Source organism: Aotus nancymaae, unplaced genomic scaffold (genome assembly GCF_030222135.1).
Source record: "Aotus nancymaae isolate 86718 unplaced genomic scaffold, 86718_ANA_hifiasm-v0.15.2.pri h1tg000141l, whole genome shotgun sequence".
Classification (NCBI taxonomy): Eukaryota; Metazoa; Chordata; class Mammalia; order Primates; family Aotidae; genus Aotus; species Aotus nancymaae.
In genome coordinates this window covers 1,719,289-1,734,291 of record NW_026988556.1, presented here as the reverse complement: position 1 = coordinate 1,734,291, position 15,003 = coordinate 1,719,289, and the positions used below count along the sequence as shown (strand labels likewise).

Below are 15,003 nucleotides of genomic sequence, written 5' to 3'. Positions count from 1 at the left end.
TAAAGGGTATTCAAATAGGAAAGGAGGAAGTCAAATTGTCTCTATTTGCAGATGACATGATTGTATATCTAGAAGACCCCATCGTCTCAGCCCAGTATCTCCTGAAATTGATAAGCAACTTCAGCAAAGTCTCAGGATACAAAATCAATGTGCAAAAATCACAAGCAATCCTATACACCAATAACAGACTTAAAGAGAGCCAAATCAAGAATGAACTTCCATTCACAATTGCTACAAAGAGAATAAAATACCTAGGAATACAACTAACAAGGTACGTAAAGGACCTCTTCAAGGAGAACTACAAACCACTGCTCAACGAAATAAGAGAGGACACAAACAGATGGAGAAACATTCCATGTTCATGGTTAGGAAGAATCAATATCATGAAAATGGCCATACTGCCCAAAGTAATTTACAGATTCAACGCTATCCCCATCAAGCTACCAATGACCTTCTTCACAGAACTGTAAAAAACCACCTTAAACTTCATATGGAACCAAAGGAGAGCCCACATAGCCAAGTCAATTGTAAGCAAAAGGAACAAAGCGGGAGGCATCACACTACCAGACTTCAAACTATACTACAAGGCTACAGTAAGCAAAACAGCATGGTACTGGTAGCAAAACAGATATATAGACCAATGGAACAGAACAGAGGCCTCGGAGGCAACACAACACATCTACAACCATCTGATCTTTGACAAACCTAACAAAAACAAGCAATGGGGAAAGGATTCCCTGTTTAATAAATGGTGTTGGGAAAACTGATAGCCATATGCAGAAAGCAGAAACTGGACCCCTTCCTGACACCTTACACTAAAATTAACTCCAGATTGATTAAAGACTTAAACATAAGACCTAACACCATAAAAACCCTAGAAGAAACCCTAGGCAAAACCATTCAGGACATAGGCGTAGGCAAAGACTTCATGACCAAAACACCAAAAGCATTGGCAACAAAAGCAAAAATAGACAAATGGGACCTAATCAAACTCCACAGCTTCTGCACAGCAAAAGAAACAATCATTAGAGTGAATTGGCAACCAACAGAATGGGAAAAAATTTTTGCAGTCTACCCATCTGACAAAGGGCTGATAATCCAGAATCTACAAAGAACTAAAACCGATTTACAAGAAAAAATCAAACAAGCTCATTCAAAAGTGGGCAAAGGATATGAACAGACACTTTACAAAAGAAAACATATATGAGGCCAACAAACATATGAAAAAATGCTCATCATCACTGGTCATTAGAGAAATACAATCAAAACTACACTGAGATACCATCTCATGCCAGTTAGAATGGTGATCATTAAAAAATCAGGAGACAACAGATGCTGGAGAGGATGTGGAGAAATAGGAACACTTTTACACTATTGGTGGGAGTGTAATTGTGGAAGACAGTGTGGCGATTCCTCAAGGACCTAGAAATAGAAATTCCATTTGACCCAGCAATCCCATTACTGGGTAAATATCCAAAGGATTATAAATTGTTCTACTATAAGGACACATGCACACGAATGTTCATTGCAGTACTGTTTACAATAGCAAAGACCTGGAACCAACCCAAATGCCCATCAATGATAGACTGGACAGGGAAAATGTGGCACATATACATGGAATATTATGCAGCCATCAAAAACGATGAGTTCGTGTCCTTTGTAGGGACATGAATGAACCTGGAAACCATTATTCTCAGCAAACTGACACAAGAACAGAAAATCAAACACCGCATGTTCTCACTCACAGGCAAGTGTTGAACAATGAGAACTCATGGACACAGGGAGGGGAGCATCACACACTGAGGTCTGTCAGGAGGAAATAGGGGAGGGACAGCAGGGGGTGGGAAGTTGGGGAGAGATAGCATGGGGAGAAATGCCAGATATAGGTGATGGCGAGGAAGGCAGCAGATCACACTGCCATGTGTCTACCTATGCAACAGTTGTGCATGTCCTTCACAGTACCCCAAAACCTAAAATGCAATAAAAAATACATTTTTTTTGAAAGAGTAATTAATTAATTTAGAAAAAAAGAAAGAGAGAGAGAGACTGAAAGACACAGAGAAGGGAATCTTGGAAGGTCTATTGGCCAGAGGGCTCCCCAGACCCACAAACCCAAAGTGCAGAAAACCAAAAGACCCCGAAATCTTCTGTAACTCACTTAGGGTTATAATCCTCCACAAAAAACAGCTTCTATCCCACATGTCTGTACCTGGGAACACTATGTAAAGAATAAGAATATTAGTCACCCTTGTTATTCCAGGGAGGGATGTGGTGCCACTGCCTTCCAGCAACTCTCTACTCCATTCTTTTGGGCGTTTTCCTGGGTATCCCTTCTCTTTTCATACCTTCATTCATTGTGTGAGCCCTGGACTTCTCACAAAGAAGTTCAGGAGCAATTAGGAGTGCTGTGTTAGTGTTTGCATTGTAGGAGTAACTCAGATTGAGTCTCAGAAATGTGCTGTTCCTATGTTTTCAAAGCTACTTGTATTGCCTGTTGCCCTCTGCCTATTCTTAACACTAGAAGGAAGAAAGGTCAGCTTATTCAGGTCGCCAAGCCCTGAGACTCAGTCTTTCTACCTCGGGACCCCTTGCTGTAATCACCAACTCATTCTATCCTTATTTCTTCCCTAGACCTAACTGGATACATTCCAAAAGTCCCACTATTTTTCTGGAACAGATCCCTAAGAACTTGTTATTATATGTTTATTCAGATCACTTCTGGTGCCATTAAAACCAGGCTGGAAGAAGCAGAGTCCACTGAGCAGATGATCAATGTGGCTCGTGAGAAGTATCGTCCAGTGGCCACTCGAGGCTCTCTGATGTACTTTGTCATTGCAAGCCTCTCAGAAATAGATCCTATGTACCAGTACTCGTTAAAATACTTTAAACAGGTAAGTGTTTTCCTGTTGTTAATGAAAGTCATCTCTTTGGCTTCCATTACACCTGTTAAATTACTTCTTGCCTCACACAAGCCATGGGTCTAGTTATCAGGTAAAATCTTCCAGGTGCACGAATGATTCAACAGTGGTTCCAGCTAGGTGCAATGGCTCATACCTGTAATCCCAGCACTTTGGGAGGCCAAGGTGGGTGGATCACATGAGGTCAGAGGTTCAAGACCACCCTGGCCAACATGGGAAACCCCATCTCTACTAAAAATACAAAAATTATCCAGGTGTTGTGGCATGTGCCTGTAATCCCAGCTACTCAGGAGGCTGGGGCAGGAGAATTGCTTGAGCTCAGGAGGCGGAGGTTGCAGTAAGTGAAGATCATGCCACTGTACTCCAGCCTGGGCAACAGAGCGTGACTCTGTCTCAAAAAAAAAAAAAGAGTGGTTCCACCAGCCCTTCCAAAGATTCAGTTTTTAGAATAGAGTTATTGATTATTATATATATGTACATATAAAATTTAGAATATTTTTAAAGATTCGATTGCCTGATATGCACAGAACACTCTGGAGAGGAAGAGAAGAAGGCTGCTTTGCAAGTTTCATTTGCTCCTAACTTCCTCAACTAATTAGCATGCTTGTTTTCATTTAGGCCTGCCTTTCTCTCTTTTTTAAGAGTCACAGCTCAGTGCCATTTCTTCAGACATCCTCTGCAGTAATCTAGATTCCTTTCCACTGTTAGTGTTTCTGCTATATCTCAAGTCTGAACAGCATCGACCTTTACCAGATTGGTTTATGTATCTTTTATTTCCCAAACATTTTATGCAACAGCCTGTCCCTCTTCCTTCGCTGCACCCGCCTTTGATTTAGAGGGATCTTTCCTGTTCCTGCCCCACTTTCACCACATGACTATAAGACTCTCTTGTTTTATTTCAGTCTCTCTTCTTTAGCTCATATTCACAGTTGAATTTCATCTGCTGTCTCATGAGTAGGATGTTTTCACCCCTTATCCTCTGTAGCAGCATTCTTTTTTCTCCCAAAAGCAAATTCAATGCCACAAAGCTTCAGCAGGCAATGTCAATTTTGCTAAAGACTCCCAGGGGAGACAGAGAGTTTGCATTACTCACTACACAGCAACTGCATCAGAGGTTCTCTCCAGAGATTCACTCCAGAGGTTCTCTCAGGTGCCAGTGGCCTCCTCTCAGCCCACCCCACCATAGCCTCCCTGGCTCAGTCTCTTGGCAGTGCTGTCTCCTCTTCTGGGTAGAGCAGTTTAACTTGCTTTGACTTTTCTGTTCATCCATACTCATACCCTACCCATGACGCAACTCAGCCAACAAAGGCCTCTCCCTCCTTGCATGCCACTTGGTAGAAAACAGTGGAGAACTGTGAACATGATGCTCTTTCCCTGCAACATATCTTTATTTCCTGTTACATGGCCCTGGATAGTCAATGCTGGCTCACACACCTGGAAGCCAGGCCAGCCTAGGCCTAGTGTTTTCAAAACACTGTTCCACAGGCCTAGGTTCTAAATGAATTTTCACAGATATTTCCCATCAACACAATTCAGACTCTATAGTCTGGAATCCAAAGCCACATCCAGCCTGTCCCTGTTTCATCTCTCCAGTCACCTTTCTCATGACTCCTCTGCAATAGCCAAATTAATCTATTTACATTCCCAAGATTAACTGGATGCTTTTGTGTTTCTGACACTCCCTCTCTTTAGAATGCCTTCACTCCCAACCTAAATGCCACTTTCTCGAGCAAAACCTGCTGCTGGGGCTGCAAACATCTGGAAGCTGACTAGAATGGACATCCAAAATGTCTGGCTCACATGGCTGGGCTGTCACCCATGGCACCTGCAGTGGCCTCTTCATGTGGCTTGGGCTTCTCACTACAGGGCAACTGGGTTCCAAGAGGGCCTCTCCCCAAAGCAAACATCCAAAGAAACCAAGGTGGAAGCTCCAGGGCTTTTTCTGACCTAACCTTGAAGTTCATGCAACATCAATTCTGCTACAGTCTGTTGGTCAATCAAATCACTAGGATAGTCCAAGTTTGAGAGAAGGGGATTTAGACTCTACCTCTCAATGGGAGGAGGAATAGCAAACAGTTTCAGCAGTTTTTATCCAAAACATTTTATATGCTTCATATGCCATAATGTTAACCCACATTGTCTTGGGTGGTTGCCTTCTCTCTCCTGCTGGAATCTGAACTCCCAGGAGGCAAAAATGAAGCCTCACCCATCCCATATCCCCAATGGTGTATAGCACCACATAACACTCATGAGTGTTTCATGAAGAGTCTGTTTTGATCTCTGCATATAACGTTCCAGTAATTCTTACTGAATTTCCAGTATTCAAACAATTCTTATGACATTAGACCAAGCTTGGTTTTTCCTCTAGAGGTCTTATTTAGTACCCTTCATAATAGTTGGAGGTCCAGGAGCAATTTCCATTTCTAGGAAAGAATGGAAATGAGGAATTGAAGGAAATGGGAGTCATGTTGTTTAGATAGGCCTGGGCTGTCTTTCAACAAGATGTTCACTTTAGCAGCTTTTAAAAGCCATCTGTGCTGGGTTCAAACCTCAATTCCTAGAGACAAGGGTTTGGGTTCTCATATCTCTGCTCCCTTCCTTTAGTTAACAGGTATTAACCCAAGCAAAATAAGAATTACCAATCCTTTAATGCCACCTAAATGACTTTTTGATAATACTTTTCTTATCCTGGGTGTTTTGGAATTTATGCTTTTCAGGGTTTTAAAATCTCCTTCAAAAAATAAAAATGAAGATATCCTAAAATATCTTGGGCCGAAAGTAAAAGTGATATAGGATGAATTATCAAAGCTCTGGAGTTTTATGGATTAGAAGGGAAATCAGAAATCCAAAACATATCTGTAGGTGACAGCCTTGGCCAGGATACCCTCTACCAAACCCATTTCACAGTGAAATTCTTTAGGGAATTTTGAGATTTCCCATGTTTTATTTTGGTACCATATTTATGACATATTCACTGGGCTTTAACCTCTATGCTTCTTAGCAGATTGTTAAAGAAGACTGAATTCTCTTTTCTCCTGAATGTGTTAAAACAAAAATCTATTATCCTTGTCAACCAAGCTTTCAGGAAAATTAACAAGGACTTTACAATAATTGTAGGCTTCCTCTAAGCCCTTTTAACTTTGGGGAATGGAGACCATTTTGTTGAGGAGACTGACACAGTCAGGCCATTTTCCATTTGTGCTCCATCTTATTTGTAGAAGGGGTGGGTAGGAAGGGCCTGTACAGCCTCAGCACAGTATTTCTAGGAATGAGTAGAGGACACTTCTTGGCTCTGATCTGCTTTGGTCCTTAGCAGGCTTCCAGCTGCCAGTCTGTTCTGATCCATCTGCCCTCACCATGAATAATATATCTTGATCCCAGGGATTGGGCAGGTACTGCCTCACCTCCCACCTTTACCCCTCAGACTGTGGATCCTGAGACTGTAATCACATGCCCCTCAGGACCCTGATGGGACTTCCCCTGAGTTTCTGCTGCAAGACCCCCTTGCCCCATGACTTTCATGGAAGGCCACACATTCAGGCTTTGTTCAGCTTCCTCACACAGCTTGGGGCCTTTAGGAATTTTTTGATATCCCTTCCACTCCTCTTAGAAGTTGCAGAAAATGGGGAGGGCTACCTCAGGCCTAATCCTTCAATGCCACCATCTCTACTGCCTTCTATATCTTTATAATATGGGATAGTTTTGAATACCTTTGGAATACTGATTCTCCTTTCAAAACTTCCAGGTAGGAAACAGGTTAGAAATCTCCTTTAAAATCAGTTTCTCTTACATTTCAAGGAAAATTCTAGCACATTGTTTCTACACGCTAAGAATTATCTTGGGGAAGTGCTAGGAAATAAGCATGAGCTTACCTTGCTGTTACATCTCTCACCCCAAAGTGAAGGGTTTGTCAAATCTGGGTTGAAGATGTGAAAAAACTGGTCCTGCCAGCTCACCTTCATTTTCCAAAGTTTCATGTCTCACATCAAGATGATACCTTTTAAATATTGTCAAGAGCTTGGCATTGATCCATTGCTAAAAAATAAGAGAGAACGGGGAGTGTAGAAAACAAATAGCACATATCACTTTGGGATGAATTCTAGACTTTTTCATAGTACAGTAAGTCCTCAATGTTGTGGATAGGTTCTTGGAAACTGTGACTTTGTTAAGCAAAATGACATATAATGAAATCAGTTCTTTTTGTCTTATCAATATAATAGCAAAATGATTTCGAAAGCAAGGTTGTTCATAATTCAAAGACCTGCTGTGCATTCATTTCACTTAAAGTCTCAGTTTCCAAGAACCTGTTGGCCACATTGAAGACTTACTGTATTCATCTCTCATGCTGCCATTTACTCACTGAATGCTAGCAAGGGAGATAGAGGGTTTTTTTTTTCTCCCCAGAGAATGAATTAAATCAGAGGCATTGATACAGCTCTCTTTCACAGTTGTTCAATACCACCATTGAAACGTCTGTAAAGACAGAAAATCTGCGACAGCGCCTGGACATACTACTAGAACAAACTCTCCTAACTGCTTATGTCAATGTTTCAAGAGGACTTTTTGAACAACATAAACTCATCTATAGCTTTATGCTCTGTGTTGAGATTATGCGTCAGCAAGGAACTCTAACTGATGCTGAATGGAATTTCTTTCTCCGAGGTTCTGCAGGATTGGAAAAGGTAACTATTTCCCACTTAGATGATGATTGATATGGTTTGGCTGTGTTGCTACCCAAATCTCATTTTGAATTGTAGCTCCCATAATTCCCATGTGCTGTAGGAGGGACCTGTTGGGAGATAATTGAATCATGGGAGCAGTTTCTCCCATACTGTTCTCGTGGTAGTGAATTAGTCTCATGAGACCTGATGGTTTTATAAGAGAAAACCTCTTTCGCTTCATTTTCTTTTTGTTTTTTTGTTTTTTTGTTTTTTTGTTTTTTTTTATTGCATTTTAGGTTTTGGGGTACATGTGAAAAACATGCAAAGTTGTTGCATAGGTGCATTCATGGCAGTGTGATTTGCTGCCTCCCTCTCCCTCACCCATATCTGGCATTTCTCCCCATGCTATCCCTCCCCAACTCCCTCCCCCCACTGTCCCCCCCACTCCCCTGCAACAGACCCCCGTGTATAGTGCTCCCCTCCCTGTGTCCATGTGTTCTCCTTGTTCAACACCCTCCTATGAGTGAGAACATGTGGTGTTTGGTTTTGTGTTCTTGTGTCAGTTTGCTGAGAATGATGGTTTCCAGGTTCATCCATGTCCCTACAAAGGACGCGAACTCCTCATTTTTAATGGCTGCATAATATTCCATGGTGTATATGTGCCACATTTTTCCTGTCCAGTCTATCATCGATGGGCATTTGGGTTGGTTCCAGGTCTTTGCTATTGTAAACTGTGCTGCAATGAACATTCGTGTGCATGTGTCCTTATAGTAGAACCATTTTCATTCTCTCTCACCTGCTGCCATGTAAGATGTGCCTTTTGCCTTCTGCCATGATTGTGAGGCCTCCCTAGCCACCTGGAACTGTGAGTCCATTAAACCTCTTTTTCTTTATAAATTACCCAGTCTCAGGTATATCTTCATTAGCAGCATGAAAACAGACCGATGCAACAATCGTTAGTCTAGATAGAGCCCACAAGCACCTATCAGTGCTCTGTGGTGACTCTGGTGGCTGAAGGTCATAAATTTGGCTGTGTGGCCCAGTGGAGGGGAACTGGGGTCAGGAGACCCAGGTTATAACTCAGCTCTGCCTCCAACTAGCTGTGTAATGTATCATTTAACCTCTGTATGGAGCACTGTCCTCATCTATCAAAAAGGAATGTTGGGAGTAACCAGTGAGCTAGTAGAAGTGAACATGTTTTGTAAAGCTGACCTTCTTACAAATATAAAGAGCTAAAATCCAACAAAAGTTGTAATTCACAGACTTAGCAATAGTTTTTTAAAAACCATGACCCTCTCTTGCCTGGAGATATTTTTCATTATAAAGCATGGGAAGTGACAAAATAACTTGATTGTCACTTTCTATAATATGAGTTCTGCTGCAGTTCCCTTCTTCATATTCATCTGCTTATCCTGCTTGCTCCAGTCCCTTAAAGTGGCTTAATCCACACACATACCACAAACTAGTGGCCCACAAATTTAAAGAAAATTCAGATAAGCAAAACATAGATTTCCAGAAGGTGGCAACAAAAACAAAAGGTGGGGGAGATGCCCGGGTCTGCAACTGGAGACTGGCTGGCGTGAGCAGAAGTTGGTATTTCCAGGATCAAACCACAACAGTTAGAGTTTAAGGACAAAGAGAAAACAACTGGAACCAATACACAAAGCTTGAAGCATCTGCAGGTTTCTATCACATGTGGACAAGGTAAATGGATTTCTGGAAATTGAGGTCTCCAGGCTATTATCATTGGCGATATTCAGTCTAGACAAGTAATGTTTTTAAATGATGATGTTTTGAAGCAGGTGTGTCCAATCTTTTGGCTTCCCTGGGCCACACTGGAAGAAGAATAATTCTCTTGGGCCACACATAAAATACACTAACACTAACGATAGCTGATGAGCTTAAAGAAAAAACAATCTCAAAAAAATCACATCATGTTTTAAGAAACTTTACAAATTTGTATTGGGCCACATTCAAAACCATCCTGGGCTACATGTGGCCTGTGGGCTGTTGGTTGGACAAGAAATTTTATTTTTTTTTTTTGAAATGGAGTCTCACTCTGTCACCGAAGCTGTGCAGTGGTGTGATCTTGGCTCACTGCAACCTTTACCTCTCAGGTACAAGCAATTCTCTGCCTCCACCTCCTGAGTAGCTGAGATTACACGTGCACACCACCATGCCCAGCTAATTTTTGTATTTTTAGTAGAGACGGGGTTTCACCATCTTGGCCAGGCTGGTCTTGAACTCCTGACCTCATGATCCGCCCACCTCGGCCTCCCAAAGTGCTGGGATTACAAGGTGTGAGCCACCACACCCAGCCGACAAGCTTTTTTTAAAGCATTTTCTCTTAATGCTAGGAATCTAAAAAATGATGCTAGTATATAATAGCATACCCAGAAAACTTTACATGAAATCTATTTTCTGGAAAATTCATTAAAATTTACACGAGTGATTTGTTTTACAACAAGTGACCAGTGATTTGTTTTACAGATTCTTATTAGAGATCAAAATACTGCAAAACCACTCAGAATTGTGTACTAGAAATTTGGAAATGCCTATGAACTTTAACTAATATAAGAGTCTTTGAAAGGTTTATCTGGGATCAAGATGTAACTCAGGGAAATGCCACCTCCAGCATTACAGTGTGAGGATCTTCAACCTGCTCCCCAGCAAACCTGTTGAAAATTATATAAGCATCATTTAAAGTATCTGGAAATGGTCTTGGTCACATATAGCAAATGAATAAACATTTATTTGAGAAAATTTACTAAAGTTTCAGTAAGGAGAGCAAGAGTCTGTGGTCTTTGAACCTAGACCCACTCCCTCCCTTCCTGCTCCCAGCTTAGTGAGATAGAAACTGCACTCCAGACTGATGCAGCTAAGAGCACAGGACTCCTGCCTACTCCCTGCTGCCAGTTAAAGGGCCATATTCCTGAGGAGGACAGGACTTCAGCATTTCTTATCCTGCCCACAGCTACCTACTGCTAAGGATAAGTTCCTGTTGAGTATAGCCAGAAGGTGGGGCTGCCTTCTTCCACCCAGCCCCCACTGGGAGACTGGGGCTCTGTGTTCAGTGCATCATCACTGTTTTCCCAGCTCCTAAAATAGTAGTTCCTCAATGGCAGAGGCAAGCTGAGGAGACCTGAGGCTACTGTCTTCCCACCCATGGCATACTCAGCTCCTAGAGCTAAAATATGACTCGGGAAAAAGTGTAGCCTTGTCATGCCGCTGGCTTGGAGATTTTGCCTGAGTGGGAGAAGCAGACTATAAAAAAGAAAGTTCCTTATCTCCTCACAGGTAACTGACTTCATTTCCAACAGAGTATGAAAAAGTTTAAGCCTAATGATGCTCTCTAAAACAATAAAGATTGTAGTGAACAGCTATTGAAAAATTGATGAAATTACTGGACCGAGAGACAAAGCTATAAGCCAGCTCATTTGCCAGAGATAACTTAGGAGAAGACACTGAGAGAGAGGCCTGCCAAAGACCAGAAGAAAACCCAAACACTGATCTCGGCAACTCCTTCAAAGGCGCCCAACTTTGAATGTTGTAGTCTGAGGAGAAATGTATGTCCCCAAGAGCACTGTTAAAAATTTCAGGGCAATCAGCCCACTCTTAGTGGTGCTTAGCAGCTAGATGCAGTCAGGGAAAGAAACTACCAAAAAGAGCCCTGAAAAAACTATAATCATCTCAGGGTAACTGTGGTCATTCCTAAGGCTGCACCGCTTGAGAAGCAACATTAGAGGCTTCAAGCTGTGCAGGGGTTGTGGGGAGACTCCACTAAAATAATCCAGTCAGTTGTTAAACAAATAAGCAAGTTTAAACAAAATAATCCAGTCAGTTGTTAAACAAATAACAAGCCTTTGGGGAGGGGGTGCATGCTTAGAGTTGCAACAATGCATTACAGGTTGCATATGGGCCCAGAAGTGTTTCGGATTTTGAGTTTTTTTCAGTTTTTGGAATATTTCCATTGTATTTACTGGTTAAATTATACATGCTACAACATGGATGAATCTCAAAAACACTAAGCTAAGAAGTCCATCACAAAAGCCCACATATAATATAATTTGATTTACATGAAGTGCCCATAATAGGTAAATATATAGAGACAGTAAGTAGTTTAGCAGTTGCTTAGGGTTGAAGGGATGGGATTAAAGGGGAGTAAAAGCTAAAGTGTACACAGTATCTTTTTGAGAAATTAAATGTTCTAAATTGTAATGGTGGTTGTACGTATCTGTGAATATATTAAAATCATTGGGTTATATACTTCAAATGGATGAATTGCTTAGTATGTGAATGATACCTCAATAAACCTGTTTTTAGACATAGTAAGGAACCTCAGGCAAATATTCAGGAAATTTTAAAGAACTAGTTTCAGTCTTACAATCACAGCTGTTTCTCTGTCTCTTTTAAAACTGTTTGCCCATATACAAGTACTTCATGGAATATTGCCAGATGGCATAATACTTCTCCCAGAAGTTTCTAAGAATATCTAAAATAGTTAAACAAACACTTATCACAGCTGGAATAAGGTTGGCATTTGTCTTGCTACTGATACTGTTCCATACTCAGCTTTCTGTATCTCCTAGGGGTGAGAACATCTGGGAATCCCATTTGGAGACTAGTTCTCTAAAGAAAAATTATTCTCTAGAGAAAAATTATTAAGCATAGGAACATTTGATGAGTGGGGAAAGATTGATGTAGGGTGTTGGAAAACAGGCTGAAAGTGGCAGATTTAGTTGATCAGCTTTGTTTTCTGTAAATGTCAATCTGAAAAGTTTTTAGCAGCTATACTTCTGTGCAAAGGTCCAAAATTAGAATTGATTCAACACCATTGCTATTTCACCATATTGTATTACTTTTCCTAGGAAAATGATTATTTTAACATACTATTAGAGCTTGATTTTTCACTTGGACAAGGTGAAAGATTATTTTGGATTGCCTTTGTGAATATTCATTTTCTTTCTGTCTTCAAATAGGAACGCCCACCTAAGCCTGAAGCTCCCTGGCTGCTTACTGCTACATGGTTTGCATGCTGTGACTTGGAAGAATCATTTCCAGTTTTTCATGGACTTACCCAAAATATATTGTCACATCCTATTTGCATACGCTTAGGTAATGTGACAAAAAGAATCTGCTTGAATCCTAATCTTAACGTTTTCTTTAACCTCTTCTGCACTGTCAATACTTTTCACTAGGAACTTCCTTCATTTCTAAGAAACTGTGAATTATTTGTTTTCACAATTTCTTGAGTTGACTTCTCGGCCTATGACTTTTCAATATTTCATGATTACTATTTTATATATATATATATATACACATACATATATTTTGTGTATATATATATGTATATTTGAGAATACAAATATACATTTGTGTATTGCTTTAGCTGCATCCCATAAGTTTTTTTTAACTTTTTATTGAAGGATAACATACATCTAGAAAAGTGTGCAAATCAAAATTATACAATTTGATTAACTATCACAAAGCCATCATCCAGATCAAGAAATAGAACAGTACCGGCAGAATCCCCTTATTCTCTCTCCCTTCTCTCTTCCTCAAAGGTGACAACTACTCTGAATTATAACATTATGTATTAATTTTTCCCTACAAGTTTTAATATATAGCCCTTTCAATTCTAAAACTACACTTTTTAGTTCAAAACCATTTTAGGATTTAGGGGGCTACCTTTTTATTGTTTATAATTTAATTGCATTATGGAAATTTTACTCATGGTTCTTATGAAATTGACTCTTTGGAATTATATACACTTCCTTTGCAGCCTGGCACATGTTTCATTTATATAAAATATTCCATGCATGTCATTTCTTGAATGCAAGTTTCCATATGTGACCTTTAGTTCGAACATGCTAATTGTGGTATTTATCTTACTAATGTTTTTATATTTGATGTGTCACATTCTAAGAGAGCTATATTAAGGTATACCACTATGATTGGCAATTTTCCTTTGTAATTTTGGAATTTTTCCCGTTCTAATTGTGAAACTATGCCAGTATATAAAAGTAGATTTAGAGTTAAGTTCTTAGTAATTGTTCCTTTTTATTAAAAAAATTCCTCTTCACTTTTTAATGCTTTTTGCCTTAAATATATTTCCTTTTTTAATTTATTATTTTTATTTTTGAATCAGGGAGTATATGTGCTGGTTTGTTACATGGGTATATTGCATGCTGGGGAAGTTTGGGCTTCCAGTGATCTCATTGCCCAGGTAATGAACATGGCACTCAATAAGCAGGTTTTCAACCGTTGCTGCCTCCCTCCATCTCCTCTTTTGGAGTCCTCAGTGTCTATTGTTCCATCCTTTGTTTCTGTGTGTACCCAACGTTTAGCTCCCACTTATAAGTGAGACCATACAGTATTTGATTTTCTGTTTCTATATTAATTCACTTAGGACAGTGGCCTCCAGCTATATCCATGTTGCTGCAAAGGACATAATTTCATTCATTTTATGGTTACATAGTATTCCATGTGTCTATGTATCACATTTTCTTTGTCCAGTTCACTGTTGATGGGCACCTAGGTTAATTCTATGTCTTTGCTGTTATGAATAGTGCTGCGTTAAACATATGAGTGCAGGTGTCTTTTGGCAGAATGATTTATTTTCCTTTGGGTATATACCTAGTAATGGGATTGTGGGTTGAACAACAGTTCTATTTTCAGCTTTTTGAGAGATTTTCAAACTGCTTTTCACAGAGGCTGAACTAATTTGTATTCTCAGCAACAGTATGTAAGCATTCTCTTTTCTCCATAACCTTGCCAACATCTATGATTTTTTGACTTTTTAATAATAGCCATTCTGACTGGTGTAAGATGGTGTCTCATTGTGGTTTTGATTTGCATTTCTCTGATGATTAGTTATGTTGAGCATTTTTTCGTATGTTTGTTGGCAGCTTGTATGTCTTCTTTTGAGAAGTGTCTGTTCATGTTCTTTGCCCAGTTTTTAATGGGCTTACTTACTTTTTGTTGATTTAAGTTCTTTATAGATTCTGAATATTAGTTCTTTGTGAGATGCATAGTTTGCAAATATATTCTCCCGTTCTGTACATTGTCTGTTCACTCAATTGATATTTTCTTTTGCGTTTCATCCAGAAGCTCTTTAGTTTAAATCCCATTTGTCTATTTTTTATTTTGTTGCATTTGCTTTTGGACTCTGCATCATAAATGCTTTGCCTAGACCAATGACTAGAAGAGTATTTTCTAGATTTTCTAGGATTTTCATAGGTTGAGGTCTTACTTCAACGTTGAGTTCATTTTTGTATATGGTGAGAGATAGGGGGTCCAGTTTCATTCTTCTGCATATAGCTAGCCAATTTTCCCAGCTCATTTATTGACTAGAATATCCACTCCACGTTATTTTTGTTCACTTTGTCGAAGATGAGTTGGTTGTAGGTGTGTGGCTTTATTCA

The 15,003-nt window shown here is 39.9% G+C and overlaps 1 protein-coding gene across 1 annotated transcript in view; it reads left to right on the top strand.

Annotated features, from left to right (window-relative positions):
- Nucleotides 1–15,003, top strand: part of LOC110569221 (dynein axonemal heavy chain 6-like) — a 208,451-nt gene that overhangs the window by 163,551 nt on the left and 29,897 nt on the right. Inside the window, exons 48-50 of the mRNA XM_064371611.1 lie at nt 2,712–2,891; nt 7,367–7,600; nt 12,559–12,694. Of these exons, the coding sequence (XP_064227681.1) occupies nt 2,712–2,891; nt 7,367–7,600; nt 12,559–12,694 (550 nt within the window). The remainder of the gene's footprint in view (nt 1–2,711; nt 2,892–7,366; nt 7,601–12,558; nt 12,695–15,003) is intronic.